At 49.4% G+C, this 19,939-nt stretch overlaps 1 protein-coding gene across 1 annotated transcript in view; it reads right to left on the bottom strand.

The window, feature by feature from the left end:
- The window catches only part of DNAAF11 (dynein axonemal assembly factor 11), a 66,467-nt gene that overhangs the window by 11,731 nt on the left and 34,797 nt on the right, over nt 1-19,939 (bottom strand). The window contains exons 9-10 of the mRNA XM_004697644.2: nt 17,623-17,692; nt 16,565-16,660 (exon numbers count right to left, since the gene is read on the bottom strand). Coding sequence (XP_004697701.1) covers nt 16,565-16,660; nt 17,623-17,692 — 166 coding nt within the window. The remainder of the gene's footprint in view (nt 1-16,564; nt 16,661-17,622; nt 17,693-19,939) is intronic.

The raw sequence follows: 19,939 nt of genomic DNA, 5'->3' as shown, positions 1-19,939 counted from the left end.
TGGTGATGGTGGTGATGGTAGTGCTGGTGGTGATAGTGGTGGTGGTGGTGATGGTGGTGGTGGTGGTGACAGTGGTGGTGGTGGCGGAGAGGCACCATCAAGTCATTTTTGACTCTGTACAACAGGAAGAAGCACCACCAGGTCTTCAGCCAGCCTCACAGTGGCATCCACTGTGTCAATCCATCTCGTTAAGGGTCTTCCCCTTTCAGGATGCCCCTCCATTTTACTGAGCATAAAGTCCTTTTTTGGGGACTGGCTCTCCTGATAACGTGTCCCAAGTACATGAGATGAAGTCTCACCATCCTGGCTTATGAGGGACAATCTGGCTGTACTTCTTATGAGACAGATCTGTTTGTACTTGTGTTAGACCATGTTGACGAGAGAAACAAATCCAGTGACACTCCCATGTGTGCGAGAGAGGACTTTATAACAAAGAACAACTGGACATTGAGAAAACATCTCAGCCCAGTCCAGATCAAGTCCATAAGTCTGGTATTAGCCCCTATGTCCAATACTAGTCTATAAATTCCTCTTTAGACTCACACAGCACATGCAATGATGCCAAATGCAGGAAGACCACAAGCCAGTGGTAGATCCAGTGGCAGTGGAAGCATCTCATCCCTGGTGCGGGTGTCCATGTGGCTCCTCCAGTTCCAGGGCTCTGGCTGCCATCAGCATGGCTCCATGTGGCTCGTCAACAGGAATGTGTAGCAGAGAGAGAGTGCGGCCCACCTCCAGGTAGGAAGACAGGAGTTCCCAGAATCCCAAGAGAAGGCCATACCCACACAGAGGGCATCATTGGCTATAACCTGATTGACTGGCTAGACTCCACCCCTTCGCTCGAGTTGACAGGAGACTATGTAATGGCCACAGTAGTTTTGGCAGTCCATGGGGCTGTCAAGATTCTCCACCATCACCATCATTCAAATGCATCTATTCTTCTCCGGTCTCCCTTATTTAACATCCAACTTGCACTTGCATATGAGGCCACTGAAAATGTCCGGTCTTGGGGCAGTGCACCTTAGTCCTCACAGTAACCTCCTTGCCTTTCATTACTTTAAAGCGGTCTGTGCAGCAGATTTGCCCAGCGCAATGTGTCGTTGGATCTATTGACTGCTGCTTTCATGAGCATTGACTGTGGATCTGAGCCAGATGAGATCCTTGAAAACTTCCTTCTTTTGTCCATGTATCGTGATGTTGGCCCAGTTGTGAGGATTTTATTCTTCTTTATATTGATTCGTAATCCACACTGAAGGCTGTAGGCCTTGATCTTCATCAGCAAGTGCTTCAAGTCCTCCTCACAGTCAGCCAAGCAAGGTTGTCTCACCTGCATATTGCAGATTGCTAATAAGCCTTCCTCCAATCCTGATGCTGCATTCCTTTGCATATAATTATTCTCTGGTTATTTGCTCAGCATACAGGTAGAATAAATATGGCGAGAGATACAGCCCCGATGTACATCTTTCCTTACTTTATGCTCTTGTTAGGTTCACATAACTGCCTCTTGATCATGTACAAGTTCTGCATGAGTCCATAGTTTTTTATGCTCCACATAGTCAAATGCTTTGGCAGAGTCAAGAAAACGCAAGTAAATATTTTTCTGCGATCAAGATCCATCTGATATCAGCAATGATATCCCTTGTTCCACATCCTCGTCTGGTCTGGCCTGGACCTCTGACAGCTTCCTATCCATGTACTGCTGTTACTATTGTGGATGGTACCAAGAACATCACACATGAAGAAAGCAAAAGGTCATTCAAGAGACAGGAAAGAAATAAAAGATCAAAGAGGGTGTCAGAAGAGACTCTGAAACTTGCTCTGAGTTATAGAATAGCTAAGGCAAATGGAAGAAATGATGAAGTCAAAGAACTGAACAAAAAACCTCATAGGGCAGCTCAAGAAGACAAAGTAAATTATTATAATGACATGTGCAAAGCCCTAGAGTTAGAAAACCTAAAAGGTAGAACATGTGGCATATCTTAAAAAGAAAATCAAGCCTTGAGTTGCAATATCGAGAGATTAAGTGGTGCAGAAAGAATCAAAAGAAGATGGAAAAATACAGAGTCACTGTACCCAAAAAAAGTAATCAACATGCAACCACTTCAAGAGACAGCATATGAGCAAGAACCAGTAGCACTGCAGGAGGAAATTCAAGAGTATGAGCCCAAATCAAGGGTCTAGAAATTGATGGAATGTCCTTTGAAATGTTTGCCCGAGCTCATGAAGCACTGGAAGCTCGCTCATCCATGCCAGCACATTTTGGAGACAGCTGCTTGGCCAACTGATGGGAAGAGATTCATATTGGTACCCATTCCAAAGAAAGGTGACCCCACAGGAGACGGTTCTTGTTAGTGGTTGTCCCATGGGCTCTGCTGTCTGGCGATCGCACATGTGCAGAGCAGAGCTGCCCCAGAGGCTCTGCAAGGCTGTGTGCCTTTTCAGATTCAGCTCACCAGATTTGGCTTGCAAAGCACTTCTGGGTGGGTTCAAACTGCCAGCCTTTCAGCTAGAAGCAGAGTGCTTCCCTTTTGCTGTGCCCAGGGCCTCAGCTCACCTTCCTCCTGTTTTGTTTTCTTACGAAGACATGACTCAAACTCAAGAAGGGAATTAAACAGAAGGTCAGGGGCAGGTGATGGATCTATCTCAAGTCATGGCTGTTCTCCAGATCCCCCCAAGCCTTGTCCACTCTTAAGCAATCCCTCCTGGGCACCCCCTTCTTGGTTTGCAGGGGCTCCTCCCTCCCTGCCTCCTCACCCCATGGCCTGGAGCGCTGCTGACAAGACAAGACTGCAAATTCCCTGGGCCTGCCACAGCTGATTCCTTTCTCGGGTCCAGGTCAGCGTGAAGGTTGTTCCCTGGTGGGACTTGGATAACCTGCCGAGCAGCTGAGCCTTGACCTTCATCTGGCATCCATTACATGTCTATTTTGATGGGCATTCATCTAGTTGAAAGTAATCAATCCTTATTTAACTGCCATCTGTTTATTTAGCTTTATGGAAATTCATAAGAGGGAACAGTCAACCCATTCGGGAAGAAGAGGGCTGTGACTTTGAACCAAAAAACCAAAGCCAAACTCAAGGCCATTGAGTGGACGCTGACTCATAGCAAGCATATAGGACAGAGTAGAACTGCTCCTGTGCGTTGCCAAGACTGTAAGTCTTTATGGGAGTAGAAAGCCCCGTCTGACTCCTGAGAAGAGGCAGGTGGTTTCGAACTGCTGACCTGAGCACTTAGCAGCCCAATGTGTAACCAGGACACCACCAGGGCTCCTTGTGATTTTGAACAGACCGCGTTATCATCTTCAAGAAGCAGCTACTTGCGAACAATGAGTTTCCCTGACCCCTGTGAGCATCTCAGCCGGGACCAGCAGTTATCTTTGAAACAAAGTGGAACCAAACACCGTGCAAGAACCAGGCAGTTTAATTTTTTTATCTTGTTTTGATCCTCAACAACTTGGAAAATAGGGAAAGAAACTCAAAGAAGAACTAAGGCAGACGGGACCCTTGTCCGTGTGAGATCTCCGGAGCCTCTCCCTGGTTTTAGAGAAGAAACGCAGGGAGCATTTCAGATGTGGACCATGCACTAGATTAAACGACTAATGAGCTTAAAATAATTTAGCCATAATGACGTTAAGAGGCCTCATGCCTGCTCAGTGTGGGTCCGTAGCTTCCGGGGAACAGCCACAGCACCTTTTCATTTCCCTCCCTGCAAAATGGGTAGATCATCGCACTTGTTCCATAAGAGGTTTAAAGCATTCCACACATCATGTGGCACCCAATAAAGGGTCACTATTTTGATATTCTGAATTCTCGCCTGCTATGAAGAGAGAGAAGCGGGGAGCCTGACGTGGTTCTGCCAGAAGAGAAGTCATGACCCCCAATAGGAGTGCTTTTGTAAAACGACCTAACATCATCCCTTCACTAACTTATGACCTTGGGAAAATGAGACAAGGGCACGTCAAAAAGTATTGCTACCCAGGTTCCTGTTCCCGCAAACACGGGCTGATTCCAAAAGAAGCATGCTTGAACATTTCTCGGCGGCCAGTGGATGGCTGGAGACAAGCTCAGTAAGTAATACAGTTGTCTTGGCCTCCTTTCCCCAAACAAACTCACTGCCATTAAAGATTCCGACGCATGACCACCTTACAGGACCTAGTAGAAGCCCCTTTGGGTTTCTGAGACTTGAAATCTTTATGGAGTGAATAGCCTTCTCTTTCTCCTGCAGGGTATCTGGTGGGTTTGAACCTGGGACCTTGTGGTGAGAAGCTCAATGTATAGCCCACTACACCACCAGGACCCTTTGTCTTCGCCTCCTTCCAAAAGACACACTGTCATTGAGTCCGTTCTGACCCACAGCGACCCTATCGGACAGGGTAGAACTACTGCCTCTGTGGGTTTCAGAGACTGCAGGAGTAGAAAGCCCTCATCTTTCTTCAAGGAGTGGTTTCAAACTGCCGACCTTGCAGTTAGCAGCCAAGCACATAACCACTACATGACTAGCCTACTTGGGTGCTTAAAAAAAGGATTCACATGAACCAGTTAAATTCAATGCAGAGAGGGCCACTTAGAGGTCATGGCCACTATTGTTTCATTCCCAAACAGTCATCTTGGCTTACTCACAGGACGCGGGATGGACGTGAAGACTTATTAGAAAGAAGTTTTTGGAAACGTTAAGGCTGTGATGGTAAGAACAAGGACAAGAGAGTTACACTGATGATTTTTTTCTTCTCTGTAACAACACTGCACCTGGTCCCACAACAATGCCCTTGGGAAGCCTTCCTCAATCTGCCCTGAAGCCCTGATCTCACCCCCTTCAGACTTCTCTTTGTCCCCCAAACACAGGGAAAATTGAAAAGGAACCCTATTGGAGTCCCCAAAGTGCCAGTTTTGCTGTGGTGCAGATTGAAGAGTGTAGGATTGTTTGAGGGAGGGTGAGAGATAGGGAAGCACCACTTTCAGAAGCGTACAGACTTGAATGAAGAATATATTGACAAGCCGTAGCCACATGTCTTCATATTTCTATTCAATAAAGGTTTCTATGATTTTATAGCAACACCTTCTGACTTACCCTGGTGTAATCTCACCAATTTTTCCTCCTTGAAAACTTCCAGGTAATAAACACCCTAGAACATTGGGTATATTGTAAGAACTGAGTTATATAAAAAATACTGCATTAAAAGCTTTTGCTATATAAATAATTGGTATTGTGGATGTGTCATCTCTCTCAATAGGTGACATAATCCTTCAGGAGAGGGGAAAAGCTTAATTTGTTTTTCTATTCCTTCAGCACATAGAATAGTGTCCGGCATGTAACGGGTGCATCGTACCTTTCGGTCTGTGTCATGGACCATCCAAAACACAAGTCTATTGTCTCTTTCCATATTGCCTCTGCCCACGTTCTTTTTGTGGACACTTTCCATATGTTAAACCTTCTCATTATATTCGTATGTTTCTCAGCCTGTTGATTTTCTGTTTCTCTGTCAGGTCACTGGCTACGAGTTGGCAAGAGCTCCAGGGCAGGCGGTTTGGGTTTGGCTACTCCATTCTGGTCACTGACTCCTAACGTATTTTCCACCGTACTGGTGTTCCTTTCAGCTAGGTCTAATTAGATGCCAAGCCCATTCATAAAGTCAAACATTGCATGGATTTTTTTTCCATGTCTAGAATTGTTTACTTGGTTCCTTCTCAAGAATGTTATGTCACCTTATAGTTTCTGGTTTCTTACAAGATGTTTTCAAGCTTGGGCTTTGTCTCCCAAAATGGTAAACATCAACCTTTGGAGTAAACATGACCGATGCCTAACCAAACCCTTCGGCCTTTCAGCAGGACCTTGCGTGCTATGGACTGCTAGTCCCTGCATCGCTATGGGTAGAGATGCTGTTTGCCCATCAGGTGAAAACAGGCTGCAAGGCTTGCTGAAGATTCATTTACCCCTGGTTCACATGAATCCTAGGGGACAACCCTTTGGAGTCACATCCAAAGTCTGGGGGGGTTTACAAGAGCCATCATATTTGGAAGGCCCCGGACTTCATTTCCCCCCTCCCATCCTGCGTGGCCGCTGAAGGCGGGGTTCACATGCTCACTCAGTCCTTCTGGATCAGGCAGGGTCCAGGAGCGTGAAAGAGTCTCTACCTACGGATTCACTAATCTAGCTGGACCTTTGTCCTCTCTTGGATATTGGGGCAGACGTTTCTCACTATCTATGAGGTATTGATGTGATTAAGATTTTTATTCAGTTGCAGTCCGGCTCTCTCCGGGTGCACTGGGTGTGACTGTGGTCCCTGGACACTTTGTTGACAATTAGCAGAAGATTGAGCTCTAGCACTGGTATTGAAAGTCACAAGCTAAGATGAGACTATCTAGAGATCCAATATAAATAGGGAAGAACAGAAGGCATCCCAGAATGGAGCGATTAGACACACGGATTTTCAAAGGCATAGAAATAAGCAGCAAAGTAGTGTCCTGAGACAGAGGAAGAGAACCAAGCCACAACCTACAGCCAAGCAAAAAGTGCGAGCTGGCAGGAGTGAGTGCGGGGGTGAAGAAATACTGAAAGGTCCAACCCGAAGAGGATGAAAGCTGATCGATAGATTTCATGGACTGGAGATCGCGGGCCCTCACAAGGAGACAGGTGCCCGCTGGGTCCATCCTAGCAGTTAGGAGGGACGTGGCCGGGGATTTGCTATAAAAGGGATCACAGCAATAAATGAAGGGAGATGTTTTTGTTCTGGGTTTTAAGAGGGAAAATGTTTCAGCATGTTTTCTAATATCAGATCCAGGAAAGGGAAATTCAACAAAGGAGTAAAGGGGGGGGCGGGGAGGGAGGGGAAAAATGAGGACCTAATGTCGGGGGTGGATGTGGAGGGGAATGGTTTTGTAAAGGCCAGTTAAATAGGGCCCAGTGCATGATGGGAGAGTTTGGCCCCATCACTGGATCTAGTCAAGGCGTCAGGACGGAAGGGTAGGTAAGTGAATAGAAATGCTGGGGGGGTGGGGGGGAGGTTAGATATGGTGGCTGGAGTTTGGGGAAGTTACTCACCGATGTGTCCATATTTCCAGTGTTGGAAGTTTTTAGGAAAGACCCCAGGCTGTGAAATAATATTCCAAAATCCTGGAAGAATACATAGGAGAAACCTAGCAATCTAACCTATAAACCCACTTAACATTACTCGGGGGACAGGTGAGTTGACAGTGGGTATCTCACAGGTAGAGGTGAGCAGAGTGAGAATACAAGGAAACAAACACTCAACCACTAAGGAGACCAGAAGAGACCCAAGACTGATGTTCAGAACTATGGTCTGCTTCAGGGACCTTTATAGTTGACCTTCACCTCTTGCCATCCTTCTGCCTATGCTCAGAAGAAGCAGAATTAAATAAGATGTTCACCAACTCAAGTTGTAACTGGATTTTGCCATTCAGTTCAGATGGCAACTTCCTTAATCTCTGTTAATTATTCTGCAAAAACAGCCAGAGGAAATGGGGAGGTACATTCTTGGAGTGCTCCTGTAACCTTGTCAATGGAGACTAGAGATGAGAGTTTAATTTAATGACTCAATGCAAATGAGCAAGCCTCTCAGCTGGTGAATGCAAATTCTCAGTGAAATCTTATTAGGTTGGGTTGTGGTGAACTCATAGGCCAAAGTTCCAGACTACGCTGGTAAGATGGCCTATGTTCAAATGAACCTGCTCCAAAAGCCCTGGGAGAAATGGAACAAAAAGATCACGGAATTTTCCATACACTTTTTGAAACTCCTCACGTAGCCTCGTCTGCAGGCCAAGCATAAAGCCATAGTTAAGGTGGCATGAAATAATCCCCTTCCACATAAGACCTAGATTTACACATGAGCCCTGTCCTAAGCCTTGCCAAAACTCTAGAAGAAAATGACCAGATCACTGAGGAGGAACAGAGAACCAGGGTATGAGGAGGAGAGACAGACATTATTGGACATCGTTCTGATAAAGTAAAGGTATTGCGCATTCCCACAGTAAATTGAATGCAATAGCAATATAACAGCCACACCAACTAATATGAACTAGTCGTGACAGAAGGAACCCGGTGAGGTCAAACTGCTACAAGGTCAGCAGTTGGCGAGAGAGAGAGCTACTCTAAGAGAAAAAATGAGGCTTTCTACTCCCATAAACAGCTACAGTCTTGGAAACTCACAGCGACAGCTTTACCCTGTCCTACAGGGTTGCTGTGAGTTGGCATTGACTCAGTGGCAGTGAGTTCGGGGTTTTGGTAATTAATAACATTATCAAATGCTTACACAAATAACACATGTTATACTTATGTGCCAACCACGTAGCAACCACCCGTCCCCACTCGCCACACATTTTGTAAAGTCTCGGTGCCTTCTGCTATTATGTGAGGGCGCTTTATTTGGGGGGGTGCATTATTTTCAGAAAAATATGGTAATTGATCATGGACATGCTTGCAGTGCAGTGCACAGCCTGGCCCACGTGCAGTGCTAGTGTGTGAGTCACATAATCCTCAGTCTTTGAGGGCTGGAATGTTTGTGAATGACAGTTTCTAAGCCAGGAGTCAGTGATGCCCTCATTTACCTGAGGGGACAGGCCGCTTCATGGAAAGACTGGAGCCCTTTCTTGGTGCCCCACCCCCAGCCTCAGGATCAATGTTAGGGGCTTCATCCCAGGGGAGGCAGTGGGCTGGAATGCATGAGGGCTCTAGGAGTCCACCATGAAGCTGGAGAGGTGGGGGCGGGGGATTGGTAAAGGGGGGGCAGGTTATCAGTGAACGTTTGCTTTACTTCTGAATGAAACGGGTGGGTAGCTTGGTCTGGTTTACTGACATTCTTAAATGCTTTTATGTTCATTTCCGGCTGCTGCATGGAAAACAGGAGCAGGAACTCGCCTCCGGGGAGGAAGAGAGCACTTCTGGACTGATGGATGACACCCATTGGTCCACGCCTCCCGGCAGGATGCTAGTCAGGCAGGAAAAGGCCACAGGCACCAGAGACTGAGGCTCTTCACACACACACACACACACACACACACACACACACACACACACACACACACACACACACACACGCACGCACGCACGCACGCACGCACGTACGCCCGCACGCACGCTCGCACGCGCCCCAAAGCAGAGGTTAAAGAGGGATGGAGGGAGGACCCACACTATGGATGGAGATGGCCCTCTTGAAATCCTTTCCTACTCTGTTGCCGGGACAGTTGGTCCTAGCTGGCTGAGGTTGTCTTTCTGAAACAAGGAAAATCCTAGGGATCTAGTCCAGTTACAAAAATGAGCAGAGGGTGTGAACAGAGAATTCACCAAAGAAGACATCCAGGAGGCACCATCGAGGCTTGTGACACCATCCTGAGCCAACATCCAGGCTTGAGATCTTAGCCATTCGAGAGATGCCAATCAATCAACAGTGAGCGATCCCCTTCCACAGACAGTGACTGCAAAGTCCAAGAGTGCTGGAGAGGGCGTGGAGAGCTGGGACCTCGTGCGCTGGTGGTGCCACAGTGCAAGGCACAGCCGCCGCTGCGGACAGCGGGTCGGCACTTCTTCAGTTGGGATTAGGAGTAAAACGCAGTCCAGCCAGCCCTCTCCTCGATCTATGCTCTGAAGAGTCAGAGCCCGAGCACAAGCAGACATAGACATGCCCACGCGCACAGCCGACCTAAATACCAGGGGGAAGAATGGACCAAGACACCTGGGTACATGCACGCAATGGAATACTGGGCAGCTCCACCAGACAGTGATGGGCTTGGAGGGCCGTGTGCTGAGTGCAATGTCCATCACAAAAGGGCAGAGGCTGTTGGAGGCCACTGTTAAGAAGGAAAACCAAGACAGAGGCTTCAAAACAAAAGAAACACACTTTGATGGGTTCGGGGCTGGGGGAGGGGGCGCCGGTGAAGCAACAGGCTAGAGCGGAGACAGGTGTGAACTTGGGGGAAGGGGAAGAGAGTCATCCACAAGAGAGATATGAGAGGGGGCAGGGCCAGCCCTGGGGAGGTTTGATAATCAGCTCCAGTTGTAGAATACAAAGTCGATGATCTGAAATGTAAACTCCCGCCTAAGTCACAATAGAAAGTTAAAAAGTAATCACAACAGAATAGTGTCCAGTAATGAATGAACTGTCGGAAAACCAATTTGCTCCGTAAACGTTTGCCTAAATCACAATAAAAAAGTAGCTTTGTAAAAAGCAGCTCCAGGATAGGCCAATCTGTAGAGGCAGCCACTGGATGAATGGTTTCGTGGGAGGTTGGGCGGAAAGGGGGAGCTACTCACAGTGGGTACAAGAAAGAAGAGAATGCTGGAACACTGGCTGCAGTGATGGTAGTACAACTCTTCTTGATATGATTGAACTACTGGATTTCATGATATGCAAATTACATGTCAATTCAGCGAGTTGAAGCTCTGGTTTAAAGGCAGCATGGCCTCCCGTTGTGCAGTGGCCCCCCTGAGTCGAGTGGGCTAAAAGGAAACTAACTCATACAGGCTGCAACCCCCCAAACTCACCACCACCCAGTCACCTCCGACACTCCAGGAGAGGGGACGGCCCTGTGGGGCTGAGGCTGCAGCTCTCGGCGGGCGTAGGAAGCCTCACCTTCCCCTGCAGAGCGGCTGGGGGTTTCACACTGCTGCCCTCGCAGTTAGCAGCCCCCCGAGTAACCGGCGACGCCACCAGGGCTCCTCCTTACGCGGGCTAGACTCCCACAGTTCCACAGTAAGGTAAGCAGTACACAGAGAGGAGCGCAGGGGATGAGACTTCAGTCCTTCAAATCGTTCGATCGATAGGAATGATGCGGATGTTAGTTGTCTCTCGCACGCACCTTTTTGAATCAGAGACGTTGCCTTTATGGTTTCATGGAAACAGTTTTAAACTTCGACATTTAGAGGGCTTATTTATAAAGAATTGTTTATAAATAATCACTCATGAATGAAAAGAACAAAATGTCAGGGAGAAAACTATTTTCCCGAAGGTCAGGCTCGCTTACTGCTTATGAAGCCCCGCCGTGAGGTTCTACCGTCTGCGGTATTAGGACTGCCACAGAGCGCTCTGAGACCTTAGAGCACATAGCAAGTACCCGGGAGAAGGGTTCCTCACAGGCTGTTATTGAGAAACGTTTCTCTAAGTAAACGAGCCATCTTCAACCAAGTCTTCATCAATGCTTTCCTCCAGCATGCCATTCCACCCCTACACACACATGCACATACACTTTTTTTGTGTTTTATAAGCATGAAAGATTTCAACTTCCTTCAGGAAATGACTGGCTGGCCCTTAAATCCCTGGCTGGTGGTGGTGGAAGTTTCCAGAGCCGTGGGCTGATCTGAGTGCCACACCCGACATCTGGATCAAAGTATGGAGGTAATTAAGTTATCTCTGTCCTTCCCCTCTGGGATATTCTAACGAGCCCGGAAGCATCTCCTTCATCTCTTGTATTGGCCAGGAAAGGGAGTCCAGAGGGTTGTGTGTGCCATGTTCCTGCCTGGCAACAAGCACGATTTGCTGTTGAATTGCCTCGGAGCAGCTCTATGTGGGTGCACCTGGCAAGAAAGAATTGATTGTGAAACTGACTATGAGCAAATGAAGCAGGATGAAATCGTTAGGAAGCCGGCCTGGTTATCAAGTTCCCACCCTCTGTGGCAGACACGCGCACCCTCATTCTTCTCCTCCCTGCCATCAGCACCTCCTTTTCTGACCGCTGGAACTCCTCTTCCCCTTTGAGGGCAGAGCGGCTTACTCAAGGCTCAAGGCCCTGTCCCCAGCTCAAGGAATGGGATCTGGTTGATCCAAACCAACCAAAGTAACACCATCCCCATCGGCCAGCAATTGGTTCAACTTCCAAGGTTCAGCTAAGCTAGACTTGATGAGCTCTTGAGTTAAATTCCCCTAAACAGTCCAACTGGCCTCATCAGTCCAAACAGGAACCCTGGTGTTGTAGTGGTTACACCTTGGGCTGCTGACTACAAGGTCAGCAGTTCGAAACCACCGGCCACCACTCAAAAAAGATGGGCCCACTCTAGGCCCATGAAGAATTACGGTGGCCTGCCATTGATGAATTCACTTACTGCATATTGACAGGTGGGTTTTAAGTTTAATTTCCTTTAGGTTTGCAGAGTTGGCTTCGACCTGCGTGGGTCAGTCAACTAAAACTTCTGTGTTTGTGCAGGTTGGCTAGAGAAACAAATCCAGAGACACTCATAGAGAGAACTTTAAATCAAGAAGTAATTGTACATTAATGAAACATCCCAGGCTAATCCAGATCAAGTCCCTAAGTTTGATATTAGCCCATGAATCCATTACCAGCCATGACTTCCTCATTAGACTCAGGCAGCACATGCAATGATACAGCATGCAGGAAGACCACAGGCCGGTGAGTGGAAAGTCCTGTGGGTCCAATGGTGTGATGCGTTCCCCAGGGCTCTGGCTGCCATCAACATGGCTCCATGTGACTTGTCAACAGGAAGGTGAAGCAGGGAGAGAGCGTGTGTGTGTCCCGCCTCCAGGGAGGAAGAGACGAAGTTTCCAGAATCCACATGAGAAGGTCATGCCCACCAGGAGGTACAATCGGTCTGTGGCCTGATTGACAGGCTAGACTCCACTCCTTCACTCTAGTTATTAAGTCGACACGAATGGTATAACTACCCTGTTTCCCCAAAAGTAAGACATCCCCCGAAAATAAAATCTACTTATAGTTTTGCCTTTCACTGAAATATAAGGCATGCCCCCCCAAATAAGACCTCCCTGAAAATAAGGCCCCTCGAAGCTACTGTAACTCTGGACCGTAGCGGCGGGCATCACCACGCAGCTCACTGTTGGCCGGAGCACAGCCGGAGCAGACAGGAAGTGTGAGGTCTCTTTTAATAAAACAATAAATGTGTACCGTATTCTTCTTCATGGAAAAACAAGACATCCCCTGAAAATAAGACCTAGTGCATCTTTGGGAGCAAAAATTAATATAAGACACTGTCTTATTTTCCGGGAAACAGGGTACCACCACGTCTAAACAGCGCCTCCGATTTTCAGCTCAGAGATGAAAATTCCAAGTTCGAAAAGCTGCCTAAGGCAGCGCTACCAGACTTCCTTTGGAAGTCATTCTGACCCAGCCCACTGCAGTCGGGCCGATTCCCAGGCAGAGTGACCCTACAGGGCGGCACAGAACTGCCCCCCACTCCCGAGGCTTTCAGTAGCTATTAATCTTTATGGAAGCAGACAGCCACATCTTTCGTGTGTGTGTGTGTGTGTGTGTGTGTGTGTGTGTTTGAACTGCCTACTTTTCAGTGAATAACTGAGTCCTTTGCCCACTGCGCCACAGGGATCCTTTACAAGCCAACGCCAATTCAAATTTGCAGCCTGTACTTTCATCTGCCTTCTCACACTCAACCTCCACGCAGTCCCCAGTCTCCTTCCTTCATGCAGCTTTAAGTTTGATCATCACCTCCTTCTTCAAAAACCCTCCTCTGGCCCCTTGGCCCCCTCCACCTTCCAGTTCCTCCTTCCCATCCAAAGAACAGGTCCTCAAAAGCGGTATCTGAAATCCCGATCTCCCCTCCCTATCGCTGCCTCCCGCAACCGGTCTTTCCAGACGGGAGTGGGGCTCCCTTCCCAGCGTCACCCTGAAATGATCAACAGCCTCCTTTCTGCCAGCTCCAATAGACGCATCTGCGCTCTCAGCACATCCTTCTCGAAGGCGTTTGTTCTCTGGGTTTCCCTGGTAACACACACCTACTTCTTCCTTCCTCTTCCGTTCTCGACCTAACGAGTGCACCTCAGGGCCCTGCCTCCCCTACAGAACGGAGAGCTTGTTGGAGATGGGAAGCTCCTCGCTCCTCTGTCTGTCTGTCTGTCCACTGGTGCTTCCAGTTCAAAGCGAGTGCTTGCTGAACTGAACTGGATCTAATTGATCCCAAACCACTCCAGGGAGCTAGCTGCCAAACACTTAACCACTGCCTGTGTACGAGATTTAAAAAAAAAAGGAACAAAGAAGATTTTGTTTTGTTTTGAGTAAAATAATATCTAGTCCGCACAATAAAATTTGCACTAAAAGGAATGCTAGCTGGTACTCACTGAGTGTTTAATAGTCTATGCCTTTTATGTGCTGTGTGTCTCTTAAGAGCGATATTAGGAAATAAAAGCTTAGTGAGGCTACCTAATCTCCCAAAGTCACGAGACTAGGAAACTGAACCCTTGTAATTCAGGTGCTATTTCATCTTTATGGATCCTGAAACTCATGCCTATCGAGTCTTTTCTGGCTCACAGCGACCCTGTAGGACAGGGTAGAACTGCCCCTGTGGGCTTCTGAGACTTTGGGGATCCTAAGCCCATGATATCTCCTCACAAAGGTATTAGGAAGCAAAGTGCTGATCGCCACAAAACAGACACACTGACCGTCCCTGGATCACCAACAGGCTCTATTACGTTGAATGGGTGTGTTCACGGTGGCGAACGACAATCTGTATGTGGGTCACAACAAGAACAAACAGGTCAGGGGCCACCAGGTGACCCCTGGTATCAGTGGCGACATCTGGGTCTCTGGGCTCTTTCTGGAGTCTCCCCAAATGTAGCCCCCTTGTAAGGCGTGGCCACGCCCTCTTGCAACACACAAGTCGTGGTAATGCTGCGGAGCCCTGGTGGCACACACGGTTAAAGTGCTTATGACTCGGCCGATGACGGGGAACTGAGGTCCGAACTCAGAGGCCAGCCGGTGTATGGGAGAAAGAGGGGCAGTTGGTTTCTGTAACGAAGGCAGCCTTAGAGACCCTCAGGGGTCACTCTGCTCTGTCCTGTGGGGTCACTCGGAGTCAGAATCGACCGATGACCACGGGTTTGGTGGGGTCAGTGGAGCAGTGGGCTGTGTTCACACCGTCAGATCCTACACATCCCACTGCTTCTCGCTCTGCTCTGTGTCCAGTGAGAGCCGTGAGGACCAGCTGTCGGAGGAGAGAGTCAAGCACACGTGAAGCCCTGGGCTGGGGCGAGGGAAGGTGACTCCCCTCCGGGGGGCAAGCCGGTGGCCTCCAACTGGCTGGAGATCCAATTAACTAGGAATTATCCAGCTCCGGCCCCAGTGCTCATCAGCCAGTCCCCAATGCAGGATTAAGGGCCTGCCTTTTGGCAGAAACTTTTATTTTGCTCTGAAGCCGACATTTTAATACAGCGCTTTACTTTATAACCAGGAGACCTGCTGATCCGTCATCTTGATGCTCCCATGGATGACAGTTTTAGGATGTCCCCCTGCTTTTCCTGCTGAAGCATGTTTGTTGTAAAGATCCCGGGAGCCCTGGTGGTGTCATGGTTACTGGTCGGGCTGTTAACTGCTAGGTCAGCAGTTCAAAACACCAGCCACTCCAGTGAGACAAACAATACTCCCATAAAGAGCTTCAGTCTCAGAAACCTCCGGGGCAACTCTACCCTGTCCTAAGGGGTCACCAGGAGTCAGCATGGCCTCGAGGGCAGTGAGTTTGGTTTGGGGGTTGGTTACGAAGGCCCTTTCCACAGATTGAGCTTCCACTCTGGAACGGAAGACCAGAGCAGCCTTGTCTGACCGCCCTGTGTGCTGGCTCCCGCGGGCCGTGACAGTCTGACTCGGCTGAGGGCTCCAGAGAGATGCTCACGTGACCTCCTGCAAAGACTTCCACAAAGGAGGGGTTTCTGCCGCAGGCAAAGTGCATGGAGGGAAACGTGTGTTTATCAAGGTCCACAGCGGCTTTCAACAACATAAACAGACCCGCTTTGGGACCCATCGTTTGTAGAGAAAAATCCAAAGCATTTAAGATTACGTAAATCCAACACCACCACCATCGGAAATTGGGTACACATGTACACACACACACACACACACACACACACACATGGATACTTAACTGGCAAAGAATGAAACATTTTTTTTAAGCAAATAGTAAATTATCTTACCTTCACATAATCTGAGAAAACAAATAATCCTGGCATTTCAAGTTTTCTGGGTAGGCCCTGGATGATGGCGGAATTCCACCCTGAGCCTGTTGACTCAGCAGGTACATGGGGACAGTTAGGGACAGTTCAAATCTAATGCCTGCCAGAGGTCTGTCTTAGAATACCGTGAGTAAAAACAAAGAAATAGTTCCAGATACACTACAACATCCGCATCATAAGAAGACAGTAACCAAAAAATGGGCAACACTGTTTGCTATTTAGAAACCATTGTGTGGCCTTCAGCTTGTTATTAAATTGGCTTCCTGGGTGGTTGGCTTATCAGCCTGGGCAGTGTGTAAGCTGGAGTCGGAGGCTTGTAACCTGGGAACTGTGTGTCCTTGAGGCCACCCTCCCTCCTAGGGAAAGACCCTTGGTTCACTTCTGGTCTGCAGAGATGCAGGGGGGGGTGGTGGTAGGGAGAAGGGTGGCAAAGAGCCAGACCCACTGGTGAGATGGATGGAGGGACCACCTGGCCCCCACCTGCTTCCCGGCCTCATGGCTGTGTCCTCCTACCTGAATCACTGTGAGTAGAGTCCCTGGCTCTCCCAGCCAGAGTGGACATCAGCCCCAACTGCTCCAGTTCTCCCAGGAAGGGACCAATCAGGCCCAGTGGCTACAGGAGCCCTTGCCTACCTTGGGCATGCAGACGACCAGGTGGCCCGTGGTCTGAGATCTCCGCGCAGAACTGCTATCGGGCTTTACCTCGGCAGGAAGGACGAGTTGAAATGGCTGGAGAAAAAGGCGAAGAGTGATCTGGGGGCAGCCCGTAGCCCTGGAGAGGGCGAAGTTCCGGGTCTGCCGTTCCATGGGGAAAACGTGCTTGGACGTCTTAGGGGAGATTCAGATGTGGCTCTGTTCTACACTCCTGAACAATTTTACTGAAGGGTCGAAGGAGAGTTTTCATTAACCACCAAGAGTGAAAAACAGCTGGGGAGCAATTTACAGATGAAACTTCCAGTCAACATGTTTCCATTTGAGAAGCCTTCAAACTAACTTGAATTTAAAGGCTCAGTGGCCCAACTCAACCAAGCTCACTGCCATCAAACTGATTCCAATTCACAGCCACCCGACAGAGGGCAGTGGAGAACTAGCCCTTGGGGTTTTTGAGCCTGTAACCATTTAAGGCAGTAGAAAGCCTCATCTTCCTACTTGCGGAGCTGCTGGTAGATTCAAACTGCTGACCTTGCTGTTACCGGCAATGCCCCTGCTTAACCCAGTATGCCACTAGGGCTCCTACAGCAGCAAAAAAAAAATGTTTAAAGGCTGTTTTAAAAAAGTTAGCTCTGAAATGACAGTGGTGATCAATGAAAGCATTGGCCATTGAGAAGGATACACTAACTTTGGGCAGAAGCTACCACCTACGTAGTCATTTTATCATCCTGGGTGGGGTGGGGGTCGGGGGGATGTACTAACCACAGGGACATAAGCATCAAACAGATGGATTATATCAAGCTGAACAATGATCTGCAGCCAGCCGCAAGGTTTGGTAGACCTAAGGGTGAAAGTTAGGCCTTAACAAGTAGCTCCTTGATTGGAGTCTTTTTCTATTTCTTTCTTTTTTTTTTCCTTTTTCTTTTTCTGTTTCAATAATACTTAAAAAAAGAAAAAGAAAAAGAAAAAAAGATGGGGACAGTCTAGTGCAGGCCCAGCCTTAGCTTCTGAGCTTGTAGGAGGCGCCAGAGGAAACCTACCTTCCCTTTCACCATCACGCGCACGTAGGTTGGTTGCACGTCCACGTCGATTAAGGAGGTGTCCATGTACCTTCAGGAGAAAACACAGCGGAAGCTTGGCACGCTCACCAACAGCATTCACATGCCGAGTGGACCACTCACTCTAAGCCTCTTGGAATTAAAATCGCTATGCTAAATGGCTCTTAGGAAACTTAGTCTTCCGTTAATCCCCAGCCCAAAGTCAATGCCACAGATCAGCAATTTCCTTTCTAGACCCGGGAGTGCATTTGGCATTGATTGCCCCTCACCCAGAAATAGCTAGGGCCAGAAACACCAGAGGTTTGCAGAAAACAGCTCGCCGCCCCGCTTGCCTCTCATGCATATTTATTTTAAACCCCAGGACTCGAAGGCCCTGGCATGCTGAGTTTACTGCGTGTGCCTGGCCCACCACCACCAGCCCTGCTTCCTGAGCATCTTGGAGAGGCAGCTGGCCTGCAGCTGTTCTGTCACCTTCTCGCCCGGAGGAGGCCGGTCCTCCTGTGGACAAGCAGAGCCTGGAGGTCATGAAGGCAGAGCCCAGGCATCGGGTCAGGGGGCAACAGCTCTCCGGGACTCAGGGGCCTATAGAAAGCCTGATGGCACCATGGTTGAGAGTGAGGCTGCTAGCCTCGATATGGGTGGTAGACCCCCAGGGGATCTGCACAGAGAGAAGTGGGGATCTGTTCCTGTGAAGGAGACCTCTTGGAGACCCAGTGGGAGGGGAGGGGAAAGGAGGAGAGGGGGCAGCTGACTCCGTGGCCTGGAGTCTCTGGGGTCAGGATCACCTGGGCAGCATGGGTGCTTCTGCTCTTGTCTATGGTGAGCCAGCTGCAACCCCTCAGGGAAGGAAATGCAGCCACAGAGGTACCTATCACACGTGTTTAAATACCTACCGTCCCCATGGGAGAAGGCAGCCGGAATCCCAGGGTCACAGAGAACAACTTGTCAAGGGTGGAGGGGTGACAGACCCAGGCTCCCTCTCTACGTATGCCACAGTAGGAATGCCCGTCCCCAATGGAGAGGGTCCCTGCAGAGTTCAGGCGAGTCAAATGGTTAGGGCCCTCAGCGAAGTCACCCCAGAGGTGGCTTGAAAGAAAGGCCTGGTGATCTCGGTCTAAAACAACAGCTCTTTGGGAACCCTGGTTGGGGGCCCAGCTCTCCTCTGAAACAGAAGGGCCCAGCGGGGTATTCTATTTCACTGCAGGAAACGTGTTCCGGGGTTCCAGGTTTGAGACCTGCTCTTTCAGTGAGCTACAGAGTCTCTTCCACGTTTAACCAAACTCACTGCCGTTGAGTCTAGTCTGACTCCCAGCGACCCGACAGCACAGGGTGGCCTGGCCCCTGTGGGTTTCGGAGACAGTCACTCTCTGGGAGAGGAAAACCCCATCCTCTTTCTCCCTCAGCACAGTTGGAGGTCCCAAACTGCTGACCTTGCAGATCACAGTGCCGCGGTACACCATAACCATGAAGCCACCAGGGCTCCTCTTCCAGGTTGACAGCCTCCAGCGGTGTCCACCCGCCCCTCTCCATGAGACCTTCACTGCCCCAGGTTTGCCTGCTTGAAACCCTCTCCCACCAGGCCTTCAGGGGGCTTGCTGCTTCCCACCCCTCACATTTTCCTGCCCCCCCACCCCCGGCCCAGGCCACATTCACTAGCTCTCTCCTGTGCCCTGCCCACCCAGCCCCAGCCCCCACCTGCAGCCTGCAGCACGGTTCTCACTGCGCCTGCAAGCAAGTGGGCACTGGTTGCCTGGTTGTTCCCTGCCCGGCTCCCCACTGGTCTGCCAGCTCCCTGAGGGTAGAGGCGGGATGTAGAGCTGGGGGCAGGTATCCCAGGGGCATCAGCAAATCAAAGCCACAAGGAAGCAGAGAGTCAATTAATCCTTGTGTGACTACAGATGGCCAGGGGTGTTAGCATGGAGGTTTTAGACAGGATCGGGCACTGGGAGGGCCTTACTACACCAACAGCAAGGGTGTGGCAGCCCTTAAGACTCTGGCGTGCCAGGGGATGGCTCGGTCCCCACCGAAGATGGGGCAGAATGTGACTGGAAAGGTAAGGGGCTCTGCCTCCCTTCGGTGAGACTGAGGACAGGAGGGATGAATGCAGAGGAGGATGTGGAGAATGCCTACCTGGACCCAACAGCAAGGTCAGCTCGGGGAGCCCGAGAGACCCAGGGTCTGCACAGGGGGGCGAAATTGCAGGAGGCCGAGAGGAAGGGACGAGACAAGACATGGAACAAGGGCTGAGGGTTCACCCTGGCTGATCCGCTTTCTACGTGCACCCTCTGAAAAGGCACTT

The sequence above is a fragment of the Echinops telfairi genome, unplaced genomic scaffold, assembly GCF_000313985.2.
Source record: "Echinops telfairi isolate 266 unplaced genomic scaffold, ASM31398v2 ScPeMD7_1;HRSCAF=3_0, whole genome shotgun sequence".
Classification (NCBI taxonomy): Eukaryota; Metazoa; Chordata; class Mammalia; order Afrosoricida; family Tenrecidae; genus Echinops; species Echinops telfairi.
This window is presented reverse-complemented; position numbering and strand designations above follow the sequence as displayed.